This window comes from Polypterus senegalus, chromosome 12, assembly GCF_016835505.1.
Source record: "Polypterus senegalus isolate Bchr_013 chromosome 12, ASM1683550v1, whole genome shotgun sequence".
Taxonomy (NCBI): Eukaryota; Metazoa; Chordata; class Cladistia; order Polypteriformes; family Polypteridae; genus Polypterus; species Polypterus senegalus.
Genome location: NC_053165.1, coordinates 155,479,696 through 155,504,936, shown reverse-complemented (window position 1 = coordinate 155,504,936; position 25,241 = coordinate 155,479,696). Strand labels below are relative to the sequence as shown.

The following is a 25,241-nucleotide window of genomic DNA, read 5'->3' as shown; positions in this document are numbered from 1 at the left end:
CTGCACGATCACCATCGTTTTAGCAGTCTATTGATACGCATTTATCCAATTTGCCGCGTGATCGATTGACAATTTTAGTTTTAATTAGTTTGACTAGGATTGGCCGTGTACTCATTTCTTCAGTTGATAACCCTTCGTGATTAAATTCATTAAGATTCGGACATAACACGCCATCTTTAATTGGGACGTGGTCTTCTTAAAAGGGCAGGGGGTATCGCGCGGCCCCCGGATACCCATAAGTAAAAAGTACTGATCCAAGAACACACCAAGTTTCATTATCTGCACAAACCTGCAGCCCTCCAGCACCATAACTGAAAAATGAAAGTGGGCCACGGGACAAGCTGAAGGCTCACCCTGCAATAGGTAAAAAAAATGAAAACAGTAAAGTGCGTGCTGCGTGGCCCACCCAAAGCTCAAACATCTCTAGAGACCTGAACCAGCAGTCCACAGCCTGTCCCTAATATAACCTGACAGAGGTCGAAATAATCTGCAGATCAGAATGATACAAGATCCCCAAATCCAGGTGGTTGTAGGTTGTGGATTAAGACCCAAGACTGGAACTGCTGCCAAAGGGACTTCAACACACTGGGTAAAAGGGTTTGAATAATGTGTTAAAACAATTACGGCAAATTTCTAATCTTGTGTTTGCTTTGTCAATCAGGGGTACCCAGTGTTAAGAAAACAAAGAAAAAAAAATTGAATTGTAATGGATTTTGGGACAAGCCTGCAAAAAAAAAGTGCAAAGCGGTCTGAATACCTTCTGTATTTTGTGGAAAACTGGATTGGGCGTCAGGTTGGTTTATGAACTCCGGTTTAAACAACTGAGAACGAGGTCGATTTCAGTCAGACATTGCTACTGTCAGCCACATCTGATCATTTTGGACCCAAATACAAATCATTCTCTGTAATAGACAGAGCAAACTAACAGAGCGGAAGATGGACCTTTAAAGCTTTACAAATTCAAAGAACCAAAAAAAAAAAAAGTGAAGGAACTGAACATGAAACTTTTCATAGCTGGATCAGTCGAGTCTCAAACATTTTAAGCCAACTTTAAAATGAAATGTGCAAATAAACTCCACACCAAGATGGTTACTCACAGTCTATATTAGACAACCCCTCTCTCCACAAACAAAAACGATGCACAGAATATACAGTATTAAAAAAGGCTCTCCAATTTAAATTGTAGTGGAGAGCTCTGTGCTTCAAAGGTTACAATAAACAAAGCTGTAGAAAAAATCTGAACAGGATTTTAAAATTAAATTAGCAAAGCACTCACTTATATAAACCAATTACGCAACAGTTACATTAAAACTGATGCACCATACGTTAACTACTAAAACTGTTTAAAACACAGGTGCAAGATTAGCGCATTTGTTCAACTTATCCCAATGCCAAGACTTGCACAGTATTATAAAAACAGTTCTAACAGAATCTTCTTCTTACACACTTAAGACAGGGGAAACAAAAAACACTGGCAAGGTTATAAAAAAAAAAAATGCTAACAGTTACAAGGTGTAACGCAACTATGAAAGACTATAGGTCATGTTAAATATGAAAGCCCCATCCATGTCAAGCAATTCTAATCTTTTTGGTAGCCAAGATCTGCCAAATTACACATCTTGCAAATACAACGTGGCAATATTTTGTAAGTCTATTCAGCACTTGGGTCATCTGTGCCCAAGTCTTCGTCGGCAATTGGCACTCCAGCATCCTCTTCTACTGGCATTTCACCTTCTTGCTGGTCACTTTCCTCGCACTCTTCAGCCCAGTCTATACCACCCTCTTTCTTCTCTTCCATTTCTTCCTCAGCATTCTGTTCTGCAGCCTCATCAGGAGCAGGAGCGTCAGTGGCAGCTTCCCCTTCCGTTGCTTCACCCTCTGCTCCTTCAGCTTTTCCCTCTGCTTCTTTTCCTTCGGCTTTTTCCTCTCCTCCTTCAGTCTCTTTTTCTTCACCTTTGTCATCTGCATCATCAGTAAATGGATTTTCTCCCTAAAAACACAAACAAATTCAACACCCATTAACTTCTACCTATGATTTTAAAGTATTGACTCACATGGTAGTTGTAATATTGCCTTTAACTTCCATATGAATGGAAGGTTGGAGATAGGGTCAAGAATACAAGTTCAGATTCTGATTCTACAATGTTTAAAACATGGAGCAAAGTTGATAACATGGTGTGTCCAGAAAATCAAATTTGATTTTCAAAGCTTAAGCTATAAGTTGAGGAATAAAAAAACATTCTTTCTGCATTGCACAGAGCCCCTGGACGGCATCCTAGCAAAGAAACATTTACAATGAGTAGTTTTCTGAGATATCCACCCTGAACGCCGATAACTATGAACAATAAGCTTCCCCAAAAAAGCACTTTCATACAAGCTGCATAGAGTTGGTCTTGTTAAAGACTTCAGGACTATTAGCGGTCTAGTGGTTATCCCCATATCCATTAAAAGTGGTGTAACCTACGTCCAATTATTGCTGTACAAACTAAACTCTTTTAGGGCGGATGTTGACTTTTGTCGACAGGAGGGGTTGAGGGCGATAATCAGCTGTTAATGGCGACAAATCTCACTGTCACGTCACAGGCATTCCCTCTGTGCTTGGAGGAATGCTAGACTCGTTGACTTGGCAACTAATCCTAGCGTGTGCGCGAGTTGCAAAATGTAAACAATGGCAAGACGGCATCGACATGTGGCAAGGGAGCGAAGCGAGTGCAGAAAAGAACACTCGGCAGACAATGTTTTGCGCATCATCATCAGAGTCGGACTCTGATTTTTCAGAATCGGATTTTATTGACAGTGATCAGGAGATCGAGAAGCCAGGCATCAGCTGATCAAACACCAGCCGATGCCGCGCCAGCGGATCTGCTGCCAGTTGAGCGCCTTCGTGCAGCCGATGCATCTACGGCAAGGTTTGCGTGGGATAAACACAGACATTGATCCGTTGAGAGCCGATCTGGCTACTGGACTTCACAAGACGGCATGGCTCGCTGTTGGACACGACAGATCACCAGCTGCTGTACTTCAGGCTGCTCTCTCCCGATGCTGCTTTTCAGCTACCGTCAGACGAGACAAACAGGTAGGCAGAGATTTTTTGAATTGCGGGCTGCGTTTGCATCGCATTCTCGTTTTTCAAAGTGTAAACCCACAACAAAAGACGAGATGATGCGTGCTGTGGTATTACAAATAGAGATGGGACAGAACTGGTGATATAACTTCAGGGAGCATTGGTCCAAACGTGCTTTGTCCCCTGGTGTCTTTGGACAGGTTATGCAGCATGGCGATAGGTACGTGCTGCTGCAAAGTTTTATTCACTTCTGTAATAAACAGAAGCAAATCCCATGGGGTGAGCCAGGCTATAATGCCATGCATAAAGTTCATAAAGTTTCAGAAGATGAAGAGGTGACAATACGGTTTTCACGCGGGCAGAAAAACTTGGTGGCAGTGGAATGGCACAATGGCAAAAGGGTGACTTGTCTCTACAGTACACACTAACAATATATGTGAGAAAGTGCAGCAACAGACCATTGAAAAGTAGGCGGCAAAGCAACAGGTATTGTAAGCAGTGCAATGTGGCAATGACTGAAATTGGCTGCTTTGAGCGAGATCAGACTTTGCAGGACTTTGCTGTGTAAAATGTATGTGATATGTATGTGAAATCATAGAGTATGCAGGCTCATACAACATGCAAGACAGTAACATTTGTCAAAAGTAAATATTTTTGTTGATTTGATATGTTAAACAATTGCTTTGTGTTCTTTTTTAAAAAATGTTAGTTTTTGGAAAAATATTCAGCCCTGGGAGATCAGAAATAAAAAAAAAAAAAAAAAACAGCCCTAAAAGAGTTAACCAGGATTTCTGTAGCCTGCTGTTCAGTTATAGGATCATGGCCAACTGAACTGTAAAATTCAAACAATCCAGACAAGAAATGAGCCGACAGCATGTTTGTACTACCAGACTTCAAGCAGGGAACACAGACCTAGGTCTGCAAATGTCAAGTTGAATAAAGGCATTTAAAGAATACTTCAACCTAAGGTACTCAACTTAATGAAGTTTGTAGTGGATTTTTTTTTTTTTTAAATCTAATGCTTTAATGCAAAACTGACAGAAAACAAATGACCAATACAATACATCTGCAAACGACAAGAAGCACTCAATGGGTAATCCTATGTTACTCCTGTCCATTATCCAGTCATTTCTCAAGAACTACCAAAATGCACATTTACAGTGGAACCTCTGTTCACAAACGTCTCGGCACACGTACAACTCGGTTCACGACCACACACTCTGTACACGAACAAGCCAGTTTCCCTTTCCGTATGCGCGCGACAAGGATTTCCGCACGTGTTGCATTGTTCTCGGTCAGACTTGCCTGCCTGCAAAAGAAACCCAAGAAATCGCAACAGAGAAAAACATCTGAAGGAAAACAGCCCTCCATCGCGGAGCCGGACTCTCCCACAAAACTGTAACCTCCTCTTCACCCAGTTGTTCCTCACATCATGCCAGATTAGTTTATAGTTTTTTGTATTAAGGATTTTTCAAAAGTTAATTTGAGTTCGTAGCGTGAATTGTTGCAGAGAGAGAGAGAGAGAGAGAGAGAGAGAGAGAGAGAGAGAGAGAGAGACTGCTCGTGAAGGCGGGTGTTGTGTTAGTGTTATTCAATGGGTTTACATACTATGGTGTAATTAACTATTTGTGCTTAATCTTAAAATTTTTTTTACATAGTTCGTACAGTCTGGAACGGATTAATTGTATTTACATACATTTGGAACAATTATGGTTCCACTGTACTTTTAGAAGATACTTCGGGATGGGTTTGTGTTAAAAGTATGGAACACAACTGGGAACTAAAGCTCCATGGGAGTATTTTTTTTTTTTTAATATAAATATAATTAGTCTCTAATGTCCCATTTACAACAGCAAGGTAAAAATCAAGTCATACTTGCAAAAGAACGGTTTTCTAATCTGAACAGCAAAGATTCTGCAAGTAATCTAGGTAAATCTTCACACCACACACATTTAATTTTACCACGCTCCCTAAAAACCAAAAGATCAGTCAAAACTTTGGCAGGCAAGCACCAAATAAACCAAAAAGGTCAGATTCTCTCATGTCCCAGATTTACAAATTGTGTTACTCCTGGGATTTACTGAAGTTTTTAGCTACTGTCTTTGATAACAGCTCTACTAGTGTATATATGTATGTGATAACCATTTTAGTCTGCTTCAAGTCTACCATGGGTTCTAGCTATTTTATATTTGATGTAACTGGTTTAACATGGGTGCAAAAAATAAAAAATTTTGAACATGACTGACAATTTATGTATTCAGAGAAAGCCATACCAAGACTAACAGTGTATTCCAATCAGTGGCGATTTAAAATTTGCTGGTAGCTCAAGACATGTAGTTTCACAAATTGCCTATAAACAATGAGTAAAAAATACAATTCCTCTCCAAAACCACCACTGCTTGAGGTGAAGCTACAGCTTATACCAGTAAGCACTGGGTACAAGGCAGAAAATCTCTGGACAGGGCACATGCCCATCACAGGTTGTGTCAATTAAGCATACAAAATTTCTTTGCAGCTCATGGACTTGAAGATTTGACCAACTCTTAAGCATAAACAAAGTTCAAGAAACACCCACATACCTTTAGGAATTGCTCCAGCTTTTTGCTTATCACCTTGTGATTCAAAATGCTCCGTGCAACAGAGAGGCAAGTTCTCTTTGATTGTTCCATCATGGCCTAAAAGATTTAAAGGGGGAGGGCATGTTTACAATTCACATCCATTTTACCACACCCCAAAAAACTGGTAATGAACATACAGTAAAATCCACAGCAGTGACAATGCCATTTTAACAAGACTAAAATAAAGTATGTAGGATGGCAGCTGACAAGATGCAAGAAAAATTAAAAGCAATTGAAAATAAGCGGGTCATACATCCCAACTCACATCTGCAAGATACACAACAGGAGCAAAACAGATCAAGTAATTTCCTTCATAGCCTACCTTGCGGTTTATATTGTGCTCTGGTGTTTTCAGGTGCTTCTGAATTAGCCCAACTTGCATGGGAATGAAGAGATCACAGGCAGCACAATGGGCAGCTTCCACTTTACGGACAAAATGCCCCATGCCAAGTTCTGACAAAACAAGAGGTATTCAATTTAACTTTTACAGAAGCGAGAATGACCATGACATTTAACAAGACGACAAAAATAGTACTGAAACAGATAAAAAGTTCAGCTTTAGGCTGCTGGTGTGTGATGTCCCATTATATAACTTCTAATCTGAGGGGGATGTCAAACTGACTGCAGTTGCTGATCTCATTACCGGTGCATGTCAATTTACATGGGATTTGGGGGGAACCCCAGTAAATTTGTTTACATTTCCAAAGAATATTAAGCATGGACCTTTTTCTGAGAGAGTGAGCTGGTGTCAGAAAAAGCTTTTATAGTCATGGAAATTTAACCAGAACCTCAAAAATAAAAGGACTTTGTTGGGGCAAGTTTGACTAGTTGGAGAGTGTGTCAAAACACACAACTGTTCTTCAGAGAAGTGTGATAAAACTGAAAACAAGATTATGTAAATGAAGTCCGACACTAGTGTAGTAGCGTGACATGGCTTTAACAGGGCAAACTCCATGCTACTGTGTCAGAGTGAGATTTGGGTATAAAGTCTGTCTAAAGCTTTTAAAACAATTTTGTAAGAGATGGCAGACAGTGAACACCCATTCGATTTGGATTTAAATGCTCGAAATGCGACTTTACACTGGTTTTGGATTAGGGCCATTTTATATATAAAAAAACACAAAGCGTTACACTGATATTTACTCCTTCGGGGGAGAAAAAAAAAAAATTAAAAATCAAAATGAGGCGGGAAAGGAATCTCACTAAAACAGCACTATGCTGATAAACCTTAATCAAATTACACATACATACTATGCAAATCCTGAAGAATTAAGTGCATTCTGCATAAATCTTCACAGCACACCAACACAAAAAAAGTATAAAAACTAATTTATGGCAGATTTTTTTTGGGCACTTCAGGGTTGGGAGTAGGATAGGCCAGGAGGGAGCGAGAAGCTATCACTGTAACAGAGGGTGCAAGGAAAGGCACACATATGCATACATTTTGCCAATTATCAAACTCCACATGGTACTTTAGTTTCTGTAAACATGCATTTTTACACAGCTCAAAATGTACAAATTTCTATCAGTTTAAAAAAAAAAAAACCCCAAACACACACAAAGGGAGTTTTTGAACACTGTATTTGGGAAAGTAGCACCATATAGTTCAGTAGCTCTGACCACACTGCATTCTGCAGTAACAAGAATCCATTTTCTACATTTAAACCCCTGGTCTAAAAAGATTAGTGTCACTCCTAAAAACAGTCTGCAAAATTCAAAAAGTGATTTCAGCAGACATTTACCTTGATATGCTACCAAACATTTCAATGATTAGGCACCAAACAGGTTTTTGTACCCACCAACAGCTAAATATCCAAAAAAAAAAAAAAAAAAAGTTTACGAATGACCCCCCCCCCTCCCTTTACTTTGAAAATCTGTGCTACAGTATTACACATTACCTCTATCTTGTACTTTTGCATTCATACTAAAATGCTGTTGACCTTCCTTGTGTTCCTTCAGTAAATTTGGACTGTTAAAGAGCATTTTAACACTCAATAGTTTTTGGAACACACCCTAATAAAGAGACACAGATTTTCCTTCTGTTCACAGAAGTCTGATGTAGCTTAGACAAATTTATGCACTGAACTAAAGTTGAATGAATAAAATGCTTGCATGATTGATTGCAAGTATTGCTGAATTTACAGAACTGTCCGTAAAATGCTTTTCATATATTAATCTCAAATCTACTTAATTCAAAGCTGTAGAGGCCACAGCCAGTCATGGCAGCATTGAGCTCAAAAGGAAATTTTAGATGCCATAATACGAGATGGAGAATTTTTTTTCATTCATTCCACCTCCCTCCCACTATTAACACACGGCATATGACAAATCTTAAAATCTACTTTGGGAATTAAAAGATTTAAAATGTTTTACCTTGAGTAAGATCTTGTTCTTTGTAGATCTGAGCAATTGCAGCATTGAGGTTCTCAATGTGCTTTCGTCGATCTTCAGCCCGACGGCTTTTATTCAAAACATACTCCTACAAATCAAAAGGAAAAAGCCAAAATAAAAAACTAGTTCTGAAACTTGCAAAGTAGCTAAACTGAACAAAAAATCAATAAAAAAAAAATCTGCAATACTGTCCAGCATTACTGCAGGTTATCAGTGCTCTATCAGGAAGTGAAATTTTCAGATAAAGAGGAAACAATCCTGCATAGAAAAACTGATGCTTTTTTAAACTTATTCAGTAATGCATCTACCTTGAGTAGTGTGTCAAGACAACAGTTTCCATTACAGACTACAAGTCACACTTAAATCTCATTTTCAAGAATGGGAATGAATCGGCAATACAATGGACTTCAAAAAACCAATACTAAAACATCCATTTAATGCTCAAATTACTTTTTTTGCATAAACCAAATGTCAGGTATGCAGTCGTATAGTTAATATCCAAAACCATTTTTTACTAAAATTTTTGGGTTGACTATTCCTTTATGCCTATAAAATAATGAGTATCATGCTGTACTGCTGAGAAAGCACACAAACTAAACTTGGCAGCAAAGATTGACAATTTACACTTATACTAATACAAGATTGGAAAGGAGGAGTATTATTGGAAATTGTTCAGACCAAAAAGGTGGAGGGTGTACTCTGGACCCTGTCAATAATACCTGTAGAAAGTCAGCAGTAGGCTTAGACAGCTTAGTAGTAAGGAATTTAAAGTGTTCCTTGTGAAACTTGCTTTCTAGGTGGTTCTTCATTTCATCATCATAAAATGATCGGAACCGGCAGATTGAACAGGTAAACTGGACCCTAAAATGATAAAGGATAGAAGACATAATTAAAGATGCAAAAGTGTACACTATTTAAAAATATCACCAAACCATTCCTCAAACAGATCAAATTGTAACTGGTGTTTACACAGTTAGTAATTTTGTATACATTACCTTTCTATAAGTCGATTGCGTTGACGCCTTTTCTGCTTCTCCTGTGTCTGCTTATTAGCTTGCAGCTTACGCTTTATCTGATTAATCTCTTCTTGCATTGTGAGTGCTGTGAGGCAAGAACAAGTTTTACTTGATTACAGACTCAATTAGACCAAGGTAACCTATAGAGAACATTTTACTTGGTTACAGACTCCATGTAGACCAAAAGTTAAACCTATGAATATTCAAACTACAATGATACTACAGAATAGTAGGTGGCTTTGTGCCAATAGGAATATTTTAGACTAATGTAGTTCAAGACTAGATTTCTCACAACTGCAACTGTTCCCTCACAACCAGGGGCAAGCATTATATGCACACAAAGAAATCTAAGCAGTTGTAATATAGCACATTAAAAGGCAGCAATAATGTACTTACCATCATCTCCTTCCCCTCCACCTTCACCTTCCTACAAAGGGAAGAGTCACTCAGTTAAGGTATTCCAAAAGAAAATTAAAAATTACTGCTTAAAATGTGGTGTCAATGTGGCTTACAGCAAGTTTGGGATAGCCAAAAATCAGAAGAAACCATGGCGGATTTTAAAGCTGCATAAGAAATTTATAATGCACATAGTCAATACGATAGTTAGCTATTAGCGTACATTACTAAATTATTCCACATTACACCAAATGGTTTAGGGCAACCAATAGGACTCTCTTGGGAGAAGGTTTGTCGTGACATCTACAATCAAGTGTAGTTAACCACTCCATACTTAAATACATAAAGAAAATGACAGCAGATGACAGGCAGACACGTGTGTGCCATAAGCAGTTGTGCAAGTAACTAGTCACAGGGTTGGGCTCTGGAATAAGAGCTACAACAGTAGCTAGAAAAGTAGAATACAGCACCAGCAGTAGTAAAATAGGAACAACTGGTGTTTAAAATTATAAATGCAAAGGTTTGTCAAACGGATCCAGGACAAATTTGTTCCTTAATTTCTGATGTACCACAATCGTGTGGAAATGGCCAATTTTAATGTGCACGATGTTGACTAGCTGTCAAAATAGTGATGCCGAAGTTTATTCCTGGTTGTGTTTGGGGTTTAATGGGGGTGGGGTGAAAATGTATAAGCAAAAAATGAAGGAATCATTTAGTCACCCCTATAGTATGTAACTGGTCTTTAAATATCAAAGTATCTCTTGTAAGTGGGAAGAAAGCAGCATAAAAAAAAAATAGCTTTATCAAATTAACTTACTGCTTTAGGTTTTGCTTCACCTTCTTCAGCTCCAGTTTCAGATGCTTTCTCCTCTGTAAATAAAGAAAAAAATTCAGATTTAATACAAGTTTCAGAAGGACTTTTTAATTAAGCTGGTTATATGAAATTCATTGAATTTTAGAACAGCATACAGAAACCACACCCTGCATAAGATTTTAAACAGTATCCGGAATTTCAATATGTAAATGAAACAGTTTTAGGATGTCTAGTTTCTACCTAGCAGGGAAGTACCAAGATTTAGATGAAAGTTAAACTTCAGGTCAAACAGAATCCTACAAATTCTGTAAGATGACAAAAACACCCAAAAAGTTGGGCACAAGTCTGAAGTACATCATCTATTTAGAGATGAGTTAAGTTCTCCATTATTCATACTTGCCACTAAATGAGTCAAGGAAAAAACATCCATTACATGATTGACTACTGTAAATCTGAATAAGGTGGGGAGTACTTATGTTAACTTAAATTATGCTTCATTTAATGCAGGCATAGAGATGGGTGGGGGGAGGTCTTTTAGTCACTTTGAATTATGCGTCAATTAACCAATGCAAGGTTCCAAGGAAAAACACCCTTTTGCTTAAAAATATCCTTTAAAAATTAATGCATTTGGTTACTCGGAGCACCCGCTGCTATATACAATATGCACAATCAAAGTACTTTCAAACTGAAAGGTGCTTTATATCACTGCTTAAATAAATATTCTGAATCAAGAATTAAAATCACTCCGCATTGTTACAGTCTTATTAATGCATCACACTGCTTCCAACAGCTTGCAAGAACTAAAAATGTCTATTTTGGTTTGCAGTTTGTGATAGTCTCCAAAAACCTTCCCCCTTCAAATTTACAATTACATGAACATCATAGTTGTACTTCAACAAAAGACCAGTACAGTACACAGATACTCCCAGCATTGTATGTTCTGTAGCATTATACTGGCCCAAGTATGAGGCTTAAAATTGAAACCTACCATTCTCAGAATCAGAAGCATCCATCTTTCCCATTTTGCTCTCTGGCTCATCGCCACTGTTCTGAGATTTTCTCTTTTTGCCATCTTTCTGTACTTTCATCTGCTAAATTCAAAAAGACAAGTAAAATTTCAGTAGCATTAAAACAAAGCTAATTTTTTTTTTTTACATTTAATAAATTAGTCAACTTGTATGCCAAACTGCTCTAATTCATAACAGTATTTTTAATTTGATGTCATACAAAAATTTAACTCTTCCATATCTAAACCCAAGAGCATTTTCCCACTACTGTGCAGTATTAGTCTCAGAGCCAATTATAAATTGCATAGTTCAGGTGTCTGTTTTGAGGATGAAATAATGCAACAGCATAATTAGTCCTTGTAGAAGCAATTAAGGTTTATATCTGCTAACAAAGGAAGATAATTTATGCAGTCTATTTGGATGCATACATAGTATTTCTCACTAAAAAAAAGTGCCTCTGCACACAAGCAACATCTAATATTGATTGGTTCAGTATCTGGAGCCTGCTGCAATAAACCTCCCTCCACATACAGAACAAAAAATCCTGAACAGCTGGAACAGATTTTCAAAGAGCTCCAAAATGAAACTGAATGGCATATTTAAAATGCACCGTATGTTTTAGTTATGCTTAAGATTAAATATACATTACACAGTAAACCTGGAATACACATATCTAGGAAAATTGGTCAAATATTCTTGAAATTCAAAATGCTACAGAAATTGTAATTTTGCTGCTGCAGTTTTCCATCCCTCAACATGTGTCACAAAAGAACACGCCACACGTCAGACAATTAAAAGCAGCAAACAAGCTAAATACAGCACAATAGCAGAAAAGGCTGCGAGTCTAACACTGCGTTTGGCAGAATTTCTACAATTATTGCACACTCAAGGTTAGATATGCCTGAATGAGAAACCTGGTCTTGCAATGTTAAAGCATGCCAAACCAGAAATGCAGTGTGGGAGACCCCAAAGAGGAAAAAAAACCCTTCAGCATGTATATTTACTTGTTGATAAAGGCCAGCATTACAGAATTCAGTAGTTGGACAAAATAATGAAGACTCCCATCCTAGATTTGCCTAGATTTTAAGATGAGATATTTAGTAATTAACAGAAAGTAACAGAGTTAAATTATGCTTCAGACAAAGTGGCAATTGTAGGTGCATATCAACAATGTATGTGCGGTTAAATACTGGGTAGAGGAGGCTCTTCTGGAGACTGCCTGTTAAGGTTTCAAATTTAGTACTGTATCAAGGAAACTGATTCAAAATTGAAGTATTTTTAGACAACAATATGAAACAATTTAACTGTATGCAGGAAATTTCAAAAAAGATTTTGGGACTTCTTACACAGAAGATACCAGGTGGGGCAGGTGATTAAGCATGCAGTGTAGTGATCACAAAGGCACACCATGGACATTGTGTCTACACTAATGCACAGAGGAAGACCTAGAAAAAAAAATGCCAAGTGGAACCCTCAACAGGCAGACTGGCAAACAGAAAAAAAAAACAACTCTAAAAAACACACAGACTAGAGTATGTCAAAACTAAGTTGCATTGCATTATTTAACTTGGGCAATCAATCCTCCCATGTTATCAAGACTATTGTAAACAAAAGTAATGGCAAAGAAGCAGAAAATGTGTACTACATCTAGAAGACCTGGAGAAAAGGTAAGGCTGATTTATATTTGTCGAGCAAATGCTGCAGCTACACACAAAGGCAAATTCATCGAAAGCAGTTAACACTTCTCACTTTGTGTGTGCTTGCCCAATCATAAGTTAAGTGTTTACAGTATACAAGAAAAGCAAATGATTCAATAAAAAGCAGACAGTTTGTTATCTAGCATTATCGCTCCTCTGGCTATACATTTACTTTTGTAGGCAATCTATTTGTCCCTCATATTTATCTACTTTACCTTTACATTCAGACTTTGAACGAGGAAAATGAAGGTAAACATTTTAAGGAAATAGTTACTAAACTGGCCAAATGTGTTAGTTTGTGCAGTTTTGCATTGATGCTTAATGCAAAAGACAGCCTGCAAGTGTAGGAAAGTGGGAAAAGCAGCAAAGGCTTAAATGTAACACTGTCTTAATGATAATTTTGCATAGAACAAGCAGTCTTCCATTGGCACCAAAGAGCGAGCATAATCTTACAGGGATATGAATTGTTAATTGTTAACAGCACTGCAATGCCCCAAGTGAACTGTGTGCACTGAAAACTAAAAAAAAAAAAAAATGAAATAAAAATTCCTTAAAGCTTGTACAACGCCTTAAGTTTAAAAAAAAAAATTACACAAAACATCACATTTCAAACATACAAGAGAAAAAGCACTATTCAGACAAAAAGTAGAAAGCCCCTTTGTGAGAGAGAGAAGGAAAAAAAAAAAAAAAAAAGATAGGCATTCATCATTTTCATGTCCAACAACTGAACCCTGTCAATCCTGATCAAAAAAGGCTACTGCTAAAATTTTTAATACACACTGAGTTATGATTCAGTATCAGACTTAAACATTGGTCATAGCAAACAAGAAAAAACTGGCCTTCTAGATACAAGATCAGCAATTTAAATCTGATACTGCACATTAGTAAATTAAAATCTGCATCAACCTATTTATAATTGACTTCAATTTAGAGTATTGTAGTACTAGATCTATAACCAAAAACCTTTCACTCAGTTTAAGTGTTGACCACACAGCACTAAAGTGACAGAGCTTACCTTAACTGGAACATTTATAATCATTAGAATACCAGTTTTACAAACTCCTTTATACAACACATTTAATGGCAAACTTTGAGCTTAAAATTCCAAGAGAAAGAAAACCTACTTTAAAAGGACTTTAAATTACTAATCAAACTTAAGCTTATTGGGAAAAAATAAAACTAAAGATAACGAAATCAAACATGAGATGCATAATTCAGTTTACTGGGAATTAAATTAACAACTTAAAAATTAATATTCCTTTCCTATGGAAAAAGACTTGTTGCAGTCCACACAGCACTAGAATAGTGTGGTGGGTTTGCGACAGTTAATGTGACACGAGTGAATTCACTCATTGGGGTGACAGTATTGTCAAAAGGGTGTGGAATTTGGGGGGAAGAATGAACAGAGGTACTTACTCGGTTGGGGACTCTCCTCCGTACGCGCTGTCTGCCGGCCCATAACCCAGCTCCAGCTCCAAAACGCTTGTTCCCAGAGAACCCTTGCATTCCCTGGCTGAACATGCCCATCTCTGGGTACACGTTGGGAGAGAGAAGTGAAGGAAGCTTGGCCCCTGGTGACCCAATAGCACCTGGGCCCCGGGCTCCCATAAGGGGCTCGTTCCAGCGTCCGAAACCCCGCCCGGTGCCCATGCCTCGAATACCTCGGCCGGCCCAGCTCTGGCCAAAGTTCTCTCGTAATCTTGGGTTCTGGGGTTGGTTCGATCCGTAGGAGTTATCGAAGCGACCTGCTCCATAGGCATTGCCGCCCCGGTGGTGGCTGAAGTCAGTTCCCCCTTCACTGTAACCGTAGCCGGATCTGTAGAGATCACGGTTGTTTAGTGAGGTGGACCGCGAGTCGTAGGACTCATATTGGTCAAACCTGCAAGAGGTGCAGAGCAAGCAAGTAAGGAATCCATTGCAGTATCATTTACTGTTGCAGCTGATCAATGAAGGCAACCTTTTGAGAGCCTTTGGGAAAAAAAATGGCAGACATTTAATAATAAAATGAGGGGAGTTAATACAGTGAAACATTATGCAAAGGAAAATGTTTACATGGAGAGACACTGGTCTGCTGTACAATGTCGCAAAAAAAAACAAAAAAAAAAAAAAAAACTAATTAGTTCTCCCCCAGACAATAAGAAAAAAAATATATAAAAATGGCACTCCATTTAAAAGAGTACTTCATCGTAGGAGAAACCAGACAGATGGCTTGGTTTACCATATCTCAAACACCCCTGGATTACATTTTGAAGAGTTAAAATAATGTGCCAGAAGATTGCACTCCCCAAAATATTAGACATCCAGGTGATTGGGTAAATGAAGGATTTCCCCAGTCCAAATTATAAATTCATTCATAGACGGGCCAAAATTTTATCCTCCATGGGAAAAATCTTGGGCAGCGCCATTACTAAATACTTTTAATTTCAAATCATAATCAATTTGGGGCACCCTCTGTTCCTCCTACGGTTTCAAAGATTGACAATTTGCAAGTTAACAAAAATTTTGTAGCAAGTTACTTGCAATTAACATACAATAGTACTATGCAACTATGGTAGACTTGAGACTGAACAAACCTGTGAGAATGTCTTGGGAAGGAAAGCACATTAAGAGAGCTGCATGTTAAAGTAAAATCATAATGCTTTAAAAATTAACCACTTAAGATGAATTTACACTGAATTGCTTCTAACATTCAGCTCAGCTATACATCTTAAATCACAAATCTCTGCCAAAAGACAACAGAATACAAAAGGAAAATATGGGTTCTTAAACATGCAAAGAGTTGCCCCCAAAATACAATTAACATCCAAAGACATTTTATAGCTAAAGGGGGATTCAGGCAACAAATTGGTCAATTAACACAATCAACCAAACCGGTGCTAAAGACTATTACAAGAACAGTCTAGTACACTACCTGCTTTCTACCATTTGAATCATCTCCAAGAATGTTACCTTTTAAATTCATTTTTCAGGTCGTATTGATGGTAAAGTGCATACTTTTGTTCACAAAGCCAATAAAAGCTCTGTATTAATTCACTTACAGCAGGGAAATGGAGGTCAGCAACCTTTTACAACAATCTGCAGGTTTTTCCTTTCCGTCCAAGGTCAGATTTACTCCTAAAAATTTGAGACAACTTGAGCATTTAGACAAAATGCTTTTAGTTTGTGCATCTCACTTTCAGAATGTATGTGAACTTAAACACCACAACTACAAGATTAACATGAAGTGCTTCTAAACCATGCATTTCATAAAATGAAATGTTAATCTTTACACCGCCTCTGCTATTCTCCTGGATCCAGCCATCTAATCACCAGCTGCGCATTTCTAAGCTTCAAATCCCCCGTGCTGTACTGTTGCTCTTCAATTGAAATGCTGTCATTTGTAAACTTTGGGCTTTCCTGGCAATCACTTAAGGGTCTTGTGTATTAATCACATGTGAAAACACAAGATAGACAAAAAAGGCTGTACTACAAATATGAAAAAACATTCAAATACGTCTGAAATTGAGATATGAAGCACTGTTCTGTTCATAAAATCTTGCATTTTAAAACTAGACTGTTAAAAATATTAATCTGTGAATTTCCCCTTGGGATTAATAAAGTATCTATCTAATCTTTACTCTACAAAAATGAACCAGCTATGTGCCTGAAGACCAAACAAAACCAACGCAGAAGTACCTGCTTAAAAAAAAAACAAAAAAAAAAAACCACACAGACCAATAATGGGAATCAATTAGAAGGCACAGTTCAGAAAGTTTCATGTCTAACATTAACAAACACAGATCAAGAGGGGGTGGAGGGGAAGGTTTCCACATGAGTAACAACTGATTGCCACCTCTACTAGTAAGCCACACTGAATGTTAGAAATTATAGGTTGCTGCAACACCTTATTCAGTACAAATACATCTTAAGATGGCAGCATGTGCACAGATTTAGAGCAATGCAATTGTGGCCCTTGATGAGGGCAACAATGCTAGCAAATCAGTTTTATAAATAAATTTATAAACTTGAGGCACTTTAAGAGTCAAGGAGTGCATGAAGTGCCATTCCTCTAAGGCAAGGGATAGAATTTGTTCAATGCCAGAAAACTTGACAATACAGAAAGAGCAAAGCAGTGACAGACATGACCTTTTATCTATACATTATATACACACACACACAAAACACCTAAATGGAATATAGTTAAGCTTCCACCTATTTCAATATAGAACATCCTCAGAAGGGCATTTTTTTTCTCTATAAAACATCCACAGGACTAAAGTTGATCAAAAAAAAGGTTTGTAATAAAAGTATGAATTCTAACTTAAGTGTGAAGTGACTTAGCTTCCAATGACAAGCATCACTAAAAACATCAAGATGTTAAAAATCAACACTTGGTCTCAACTGAATGTCTTGGAGGGCAAGACCAGTAAAATAAAGCAATTTTAAAACATTTAAAAAAGAGTTTAATACACAGCTGCAAGTGAAATTAAAGAAAAAGCTCAACTGAAACGGAGATGGCTGCTGTGAACAAATCTTTTCAACTTTGAAGGTTGTGAGCCTTATGCACTGCACAACAGAACAATTATCTTGAAAGTAGCTTTGGGGTACTATTACCAAATACTATAACATTTAAACACATGCACATGAAGCTCACGCTCCAAAATAATGTATTATAGGCATCTACCACCAATAAAGACAAGTTTAGCACAAACCATATTAACTAGAGCAAAAAGCAGACAAAGAATGCAAAACAATTATATACACACACTATTTCAAAACACACAAATTGCTTTAAAATCAACAAGATTACTGTCGAAGTACAGCCTGTCATATGTAGCCAAAATATACTTGCTGCAGTGGCTCCTCAGTGGGGGTGGAAAGAGCACTTCTGACCAAGATCCACTATTAAAATGTAAACATTAGGCCACTTCACCTAAAGTTTAGAAACCATCAACATACACCCTTTGCTGTACACAAAATTACAATCCAACTACAGCTCCTGCTAAACTATGTAAATCAGCTGCAGAGCCACTATAACCAAAATTTAAGATGGCTGTAAAAAGGATGCTTTAAATTAGGGGTGTCAAACTCCGGGCCTGGAGGGTCACAGTGGCTGCAGGTTTTCATTCTAACCATCTTCATCAGTGACCAGTTTTTTGATGCCAATTAACTTTTTGCCTCAGTTTTAATTAACTTGACTCAGACCCCTTAGTTGTCTCATTTTCTTTAATTAGCAGCCAAACAATAATGAGACCCGAAACAAGTCACCATGTGACCAGCTCACCTGAAAAGGTGAAAGCCTCAGCAAGGCTGAACTCTCGGGTCACCAAAACATCTTGGAGTTCTTAAGAAAAAAAAAAAAAACAAAACAGAAAAATCAACAGTTTTGGAAATGTCTGTTGTGGCAGAATGAGAGCAACAACAAGCCATGGAATTAAATAACGAGTTTAACAGCAAAAATCAGCTTCTCAAGAGATTGGCTGGAGTTTGAAATCCCAGTTTAGATGCTCATCTGTCGGCTCGTTTCACATCTCATCTCTGTTTGGCTGCCATTTAATGAAGAAACGAACAAATGCAAGAGAATTGAATCCTTAAACAGGGCTATTAAAGTGAAGGGAAAAAGGAGTTAATTAGCAGTGAAAACTCCTTGCTGAATAGGAAAAGGGTCAGAATGAAAACCCGCAGCCACTGCGGCCTGGAGTTGACACCACTGCTTTAAATACTTCCCATGTAAAAAGGGTTATGCATTAAGCAGTCTCCCAGCATACACAGGATAATACAGATTTACACACATTGCTGAACTCTCAATGACCAAATAAATGAAAATGCAAAGTACATCCCCCAAACAGAGCTGGAACTTATGTAAGAAACACAATGGGCCGATTTACCAATCCTTTGTACTAGTGCAAAACATTGCTGGTCTTACTGGCCTTTTGTAGTTTTCCTAACTTAAGCTAATTTTACTAGCAGTTAACCCAAAAATGGTTACTCCAAACTTGTGCAAGTATTGCATTTGTTCTTGGGCACTGTTGCATTTATCACTAAACACAGGCAGGTATTACTGAAATGGTAGGCAAAGTGTGGTGTTATGCACGCTTTCAAAAACATGTGCACATTTTACACTAGTTAAAAAGGTAAATTACTAAACCGTCCCTTTGTGCCTCAACAGTACAAGACTGCTACTGGCAGAACGCTGTTACCTCTCAGCTTGACGAATGCCCCCTCCCATTGGCCCGCTATTCCCCTGTAGCTGTGACAATATGTCCAGCTTCTGATTGATCTTGGCAATTGCTGCATCAGCGTTGGAGCCAGTAGCGGAGCCACCCTGTTTCGAGGAATCCCAGCTCTTAGAGGAGTGCATCCCATATCCCCCGAAACTCTTAGCCCGAGATGAATCCTGCCCATAGCCATAGCTGTAAGAATCATACCCTCCAGATCCTGTGGAAGGGGGAGGAGAAAAAAAAAAAATAAAATAAAAATCAGAATTAAACATGCATTTAAAAATGTTAAAATCAGTCAAATCTTAAATTATAAAATGTTAAGCACATGGTGATTATAGAACAGTCATTTTACTGTAAGCGACTGTTTCATTAAAGCATACTTTCCATTTATTAAATAAGGCCTACAAACCATTCCAAACCAAAGTACTGATTATAGAAAAATAAAAATGTCATCTGTCACGTACCTCTGTTGCCAGCACCACTGTTCCAGGAGGAGTACCCTGCAGAACCTCCATAGCCTGTTTAAACATATTAGGCAACAGACTTTTAAAAAGAGCAAAACACCCCCAAGTACAACAAAATCATACACTGAAAATTAAAGGCATAAACCACCCAAAAAAACCCCCAAAAAAACTAAACTAAAACAGAGACTATCCTGAAGTACACTTCAAACATGCACAGAACAGCCAGTCACCACCAATTAACGAGGATGCAAAAATATGCAACATTAGGTTTACAAAAAAAGCATTGTGTTTATTTTGAATTCAGGATAAGAGTAATAAAATCCAAACTAACAACTGTGGTTCAGGAAACAGCACATTTACATTAAAATGGACTGAAAAAAATGAGTGGAAGAAGAGTCACGACTTACCAAAAGTTTAAAAATTTAGAAAGTGAAGAAAAATAAAACATGCCTAGGTTCATCCACCGGTGTTTCAGATCCCTTTTTAGTTTTGATTGGATCTCACATTGACCACAATCTTTTACTGCTTAGGAGCAATGGGGGGAAACTAGGCCTAACCCAGCAGCATTCTGCTGCGTACTTCTAAAATTTTTATTTTTATGCTGTATTAAGGATTTGTTCTGTGTATTGTATTGACCCCCACTGCACGCCCAACCTACCTGGAAAGGGGTCTCTCTTTGAACTGCCCTTCAAGATTTCTTCCATTTTTCCCTACAAGGTTTTTTTGGGAGTTTTTCCTTGTCTTCTCAGAGAGTCAAGGCTGGGGGGCTGTCAAGAGGCAGGGCCTGTTAAAGCTCATTGCGGCACTTCCTGTGTGACTTTGGGCTATACAAAAATAAGTTGTATTGTATTGGGGGGCAATGCATAAGGCACAGTACTCATGCATACTAAACTTCATACTTGCCAAACAGTTTACTCCAAATGCTACCAAGACCTGTGCAAAATTGGTTAAAAAAAAAGCAATAAGGGAGTGCTTCAAACAATCTATTCCTGTACCAATTAATTCATAAATGCATCTAATTAACTGGAACCGCCAAAATCGGGCATAGAGAAATTTCTAGATGAACAGCTGTCCATCTTATAGAATAAGCTGGTACTCAGTATACATGTCTCTTGTATAAAGTTCTGAAGGAAGAAACAACCACCTTGTCTAAAACAAAAAAAACATTTATATAGTAAACTCCCAACATGGGTTAAGGATACTTGAATAGCAATAAAAGTCTGAAAACATAACACCATTTCCCCCCCCCCATGAATGGCATAGTGGTAACATTCCAAACACTATTAAAGAGTCCTAGAAAACTGTTAGTAAGGGTGGGTAAAAATTCAGCCCTGTAATATATATTACTGTATACTGCCTTCGGCCACTAATTAGTATTATATTGGCTATAACAGCAGTTCTCTTTTTAGATGTCAATAGTCCAACCCAACACAAAAGAATGAAGGGGACAACACGGACAACCTAGAAATTTGAACAACTCGACTTTTCAAATATGAAGGACACAAATTCATGCATCTCTAGTATGACAAACGACTGCAACTGATTGATCAATAAGCTGCTCACTCTACACATTGTGTTATATAAAAATGATGCAGCAAGAATCACTTCTAGAGTACCACCACATAATCATTGCATCTCCACACTGGCTTCCAATAAAGCACAAGGCCAACCTCAAAATGCTTCTGGGAAACATACCTTTAAACCACCTAATCCTTACTTGCTTTTCTAAACCTTTCAATACTTAATAGAAAATTCATATAACTACTACAGAAATAGCTACCTGGCCATAGAGGTGTGTTTTTTGTAGCCATTGACTGCAGGTGAAAAACTCACAATTTTAGCCTAGCATAGTCAGATTGCTCCCGTTTGCCATCTGTTACTGTATTTTATTTATTTTTTATATATCTCTATATATATATATATATATATATATATATCTATATATATATATATATATATATCTCTATATATATATATATATATATATATATATATATATATATATATATATATATATATATAGATAGATATCTCTATATATATATATCTCTATATATATCATCTAGATATCTAGATAGATAGAGATATCTAGATGGATAGAGAGAGATCTAGATAGATAGAGAGAGAGATCTAGATAGATAGAGAGAGAGATCTAGATAGAGAGAGAGAGAGATCTAGATAGAGAGAGAGATATCTAGATAGATAGAGAGAGATATCTAGAGAGAGATATCTAGAGAGAGATATCTAGAGAGAGATATCTCTAGATAGATAGATATATATATAGATATATATCTCCACTGTCTTTATGCTCCTTCTAGGGTGTTTGGTGTAATCCATTACTATGCTATGCCAAAAAACAAACACTAGACATACTTGGGAACTTTAAGTTACACCAGCCTTCCATCCTTGGATTTCAGACTGCCCAGAACAAACCTGTGCAATACTGTAGAATGCCCAGAATGGACTTCACACTAATGTACAGATGATGTTGTAATATGCACTTGTATTTATCGGTTGATAGGCTGTATTTGTCCCAGGAGTCTCTCCTTGTTTTTCATGTTTCTGCTGTTATCTGCATCAGAATTTCTCGGTGGGATTAACAGCTTAATCAAATATTTACAGTTATATAGCACTTTCCATCTACTCAAAGCACTTCACAAAGAGAGCTGGGAGCCACTTCAACCACCACACTGTGCAGCATCCACCTGGAGAATAGGAGAGACATTATGTCGCAAGTATGCTCACCACACTTCAGCTATTAGGTGGTGAATGGGAGAGATACCAGTAGCCAATAAAAGACAGAGCGGCAGAACAGATAAGGCCTTAATGGGCAAATTTTACCAGGTCATCTGGGAACACTTTTTAAAATTGGGCCAAGGGCCTCACTTTAACGTCTCGTTCGTTTGCCGCACCACTTTTCCCAGTTGTGTTCCCATCACTGCAATGGGGCAAGCACCCCCTACTGGCCTCACCAACCCCTCTTCCAGACAACGCTGCATTATAATCAAGGTTTCACCCTTAACCTTTAGACAAGTGAACAGAGCTAACAAACGGAATCTCGAAACATGTTCTAATTTTCAATGTTGGAATGGAAACTTGTTCTGGTGATGTCCTGCAATGATTGTGGCGTAAGTAATAGAGAGTAAAAACGTTTTTGCTAATTTGTAAGTGCTGTACCTTTCCTATAAACAGAGACATGAATAGATAACATTAAGCAATTAATCAAGATTGCAAAAAAAAAAAAAAAAAAAGGAGCAGGCCTGCCTTCAAAGAAATGAGAAAATGGCGAAGAATACGGATTTAGGTTTAAATGCCAATATTTGAAATCATCGACAAAGCGATATCAAGCGTGTATATTTTGTAAGAACTTTCATCTTAAAATACTGGCAATCTTTGCTTACACGCCCGGAATACATTTTTGGAAGAAATACGACAATCGCAACAAAGCGCGAGTAACACCTTCAAATGATGAAGTAGAAGAATAGGGAAAAACTCGACCTTTTGTACAATTTAGCCAGCTATAGCTCGTGCCTTTCGCTCGATGTTTAAGGGGAACTGGCTCCAGTCCCCTCGATTCGGACGGGATGTGTGAATTAATGGTACAATTATTTGCAATTTGATGTCAAGTATATCGAATTTGAATAGTTAATTGCATGAACACCGACCAGGAGGGTTAGGTTAGGCGGGGGTTACTACCATGCATAAGACAATTGAACAGGGTCATTTGTCCCTAAACAATTATCTTCTACAGCTTCTTCTATATTTCAAAGCTGCGCAAATAAACAGTTAAGCAAAACCTTCCAGAAACGCTGATCTTGGACATTTTTCAGCAAAACAGAAGTGCGCCAGGCGGTAAAGAACTTGCATACAATGATTTCCGTCCGTCCCTCCCCCATAGCAACGGCTTGACTGGATCACCGACGAGGTGGAGGACAAGCCGCCATTTTGTTCTTTGCAGCGTTGTCCTCCATTATTCACCTTTAAATGCCTGAAAACACGAGTGGCGTCAAAAATGGCCAAATCTTTTAGGTCGATAGAAAATAAAGTGCACACATACATACATACCTCCATTAAGGACACAAAAAAAAACTTTGGGAACAATTACGCAACCAGTGAACCAAAACGAGCTTCACAAAATGTGTGCGGGACACTGGCGAAAATGCTCACGAACTCCTTCGAAAAAAAAATGCACGAAAGCATTAATCTTAACAGAAATAATCTCCGAGTCGCGATTACAATTACGAATGTGAAGAACTACGTAAGCAATTAACGCCAAAAACACCAGAAGACCCACTAAAATTGGGCGGAGGTTGGCATTATTCAGAAACCGTCGCATGGCAAGTTTCTGCTTCTTCATATGTACAACGAGAGGAAATAATTGAGGCTTGGGGAAATGTTTCTTTTTTTTAACCTTACCCCAATTTCGGTGTACCGTCGAACCTCCCTCGTACATTTTTTAATCTTACTTCTATTAAAACAAACACACAACACGAATTGTTCATACCTGAACCGTAGCCTCGACCTTCCATTTTTCTCGGCTGATACAGTAGACTGAACAGTAACCGAATGAATCGTTCCAACCAGCGTTAATCAGGCCAGACCACGGAAGGAAGAAAAGAGAAAGAAAATTGGCGACGACAAGGGGAGAAATCGAACGGATGTGCGCGTTTAATAGATGCTGGACCAATCAGACACTAGCGGGAATACAGCCAGCCAATAACGCCTACAACGCTATCAGTGATTGGCTACCTAACTGTCAATCTCTGAAATATATGCAGAAGGTGGGAAAAGGAGAGCGAGTCTCCTTCTTAGTTTCTGCACAATCGAAATGTTTAGACCAATCACGATGCAGCGGGAATGCGGGCGACGCTATCAAATGTATTCGCGCTGATTGGCTATTTAAAAGTCAGTCTATGAAGTATGAGGAAGAGGCGGGCAGAGAAGGCCAAGGACATAAGATGACAAGATATCGGTTCAATTCAAACTCATCTTTCGTGTATTGTATACTTTTTAAATTAATGGTTCCTAAGATTTGTTTATGGTAAAACACGTATGACTTACGTTAAAATATGTACATTTATATAATATATAATATCATATGTACAATAGTGTTATGACCTTGGCGACTGGGGCATGTAGTGTGCCTCAAAAATCTTTGAAGTAATGTAGTCTGGAAATAATGTGTGCTTAATAGAGTTGCACGATATATTGGTCAAAGAACAAGAGACCAAAAAATACATTCTATAATTATGCCAGTTACATTGCTATATAGTGCTTTATCCCAAGGGAAACTTGGCATTTATATCAACTCAAGAAATATATAAATATTATTACAAAACAACAACCAACCCCTCAAATACACAAAAAAAAATTACAATAAAGGAAAAAAAATATCTGACTTGGTTTTTAATAGGAGAGGAGTCACAGTGAAGTATTTTAAAGGCATATTGCCGTAGGTATGAAGGAGATCTAGTGGTGTTTCTTAACATTCTTTCCACCTTAATAGATGTCTGATTATCTGTGCATCTGTCTGGTGACTATGTCTCTGCCATTCCAAAAGATGGCGCATCACAA

At 37.9% G+C, this 25,241-nt stretch overlaps 1 protein-coding gene across 1 annotated transcript; it reads right to left on the bottom strand.

The window, feature by feature from the left end:
* Positions 1 to 1,084: 1,084 nt before the first annotated feature.
* Positions 1,085 to 24,320, bottom strand: akap8l (A kinase (PRKA) anchor protein 8-like). Its single transcript, XM_039770388.1, has 13 exons — positions 24,172 to 24,320; positions 19,668 to 19,721; positions 19,411 to 19,420; positions 14,420 to 14,882; positions 11,288 to 11,390; positions 10,303 to 10,355; positions 9,486 to 9,516; positions 9,069 to 9,174; positions 8,793 to 8,934; positions 8,056 to 8,161; positions 6,005 to 6,135; positions 5,644 to 5,739; positions 1,085 to 1,990 (listed from the first exon to the last, which is right to left on the bottom strand). The coding sequence occupies exons 1-13, from the start codon at positions 24,194 to 24,196 to the stop codon at positions 1,652 to 1,654; spliced, it is 1,659 nt and encodes a 552-aa protein (XP_039626322.1). The 5' UTR covers positions 24,197 to 24,320; the 3' UTR covers positions 1,085 to 1,651.
* Positions 24,321 to 25,241: the final 921 nt, after the last annotated feature.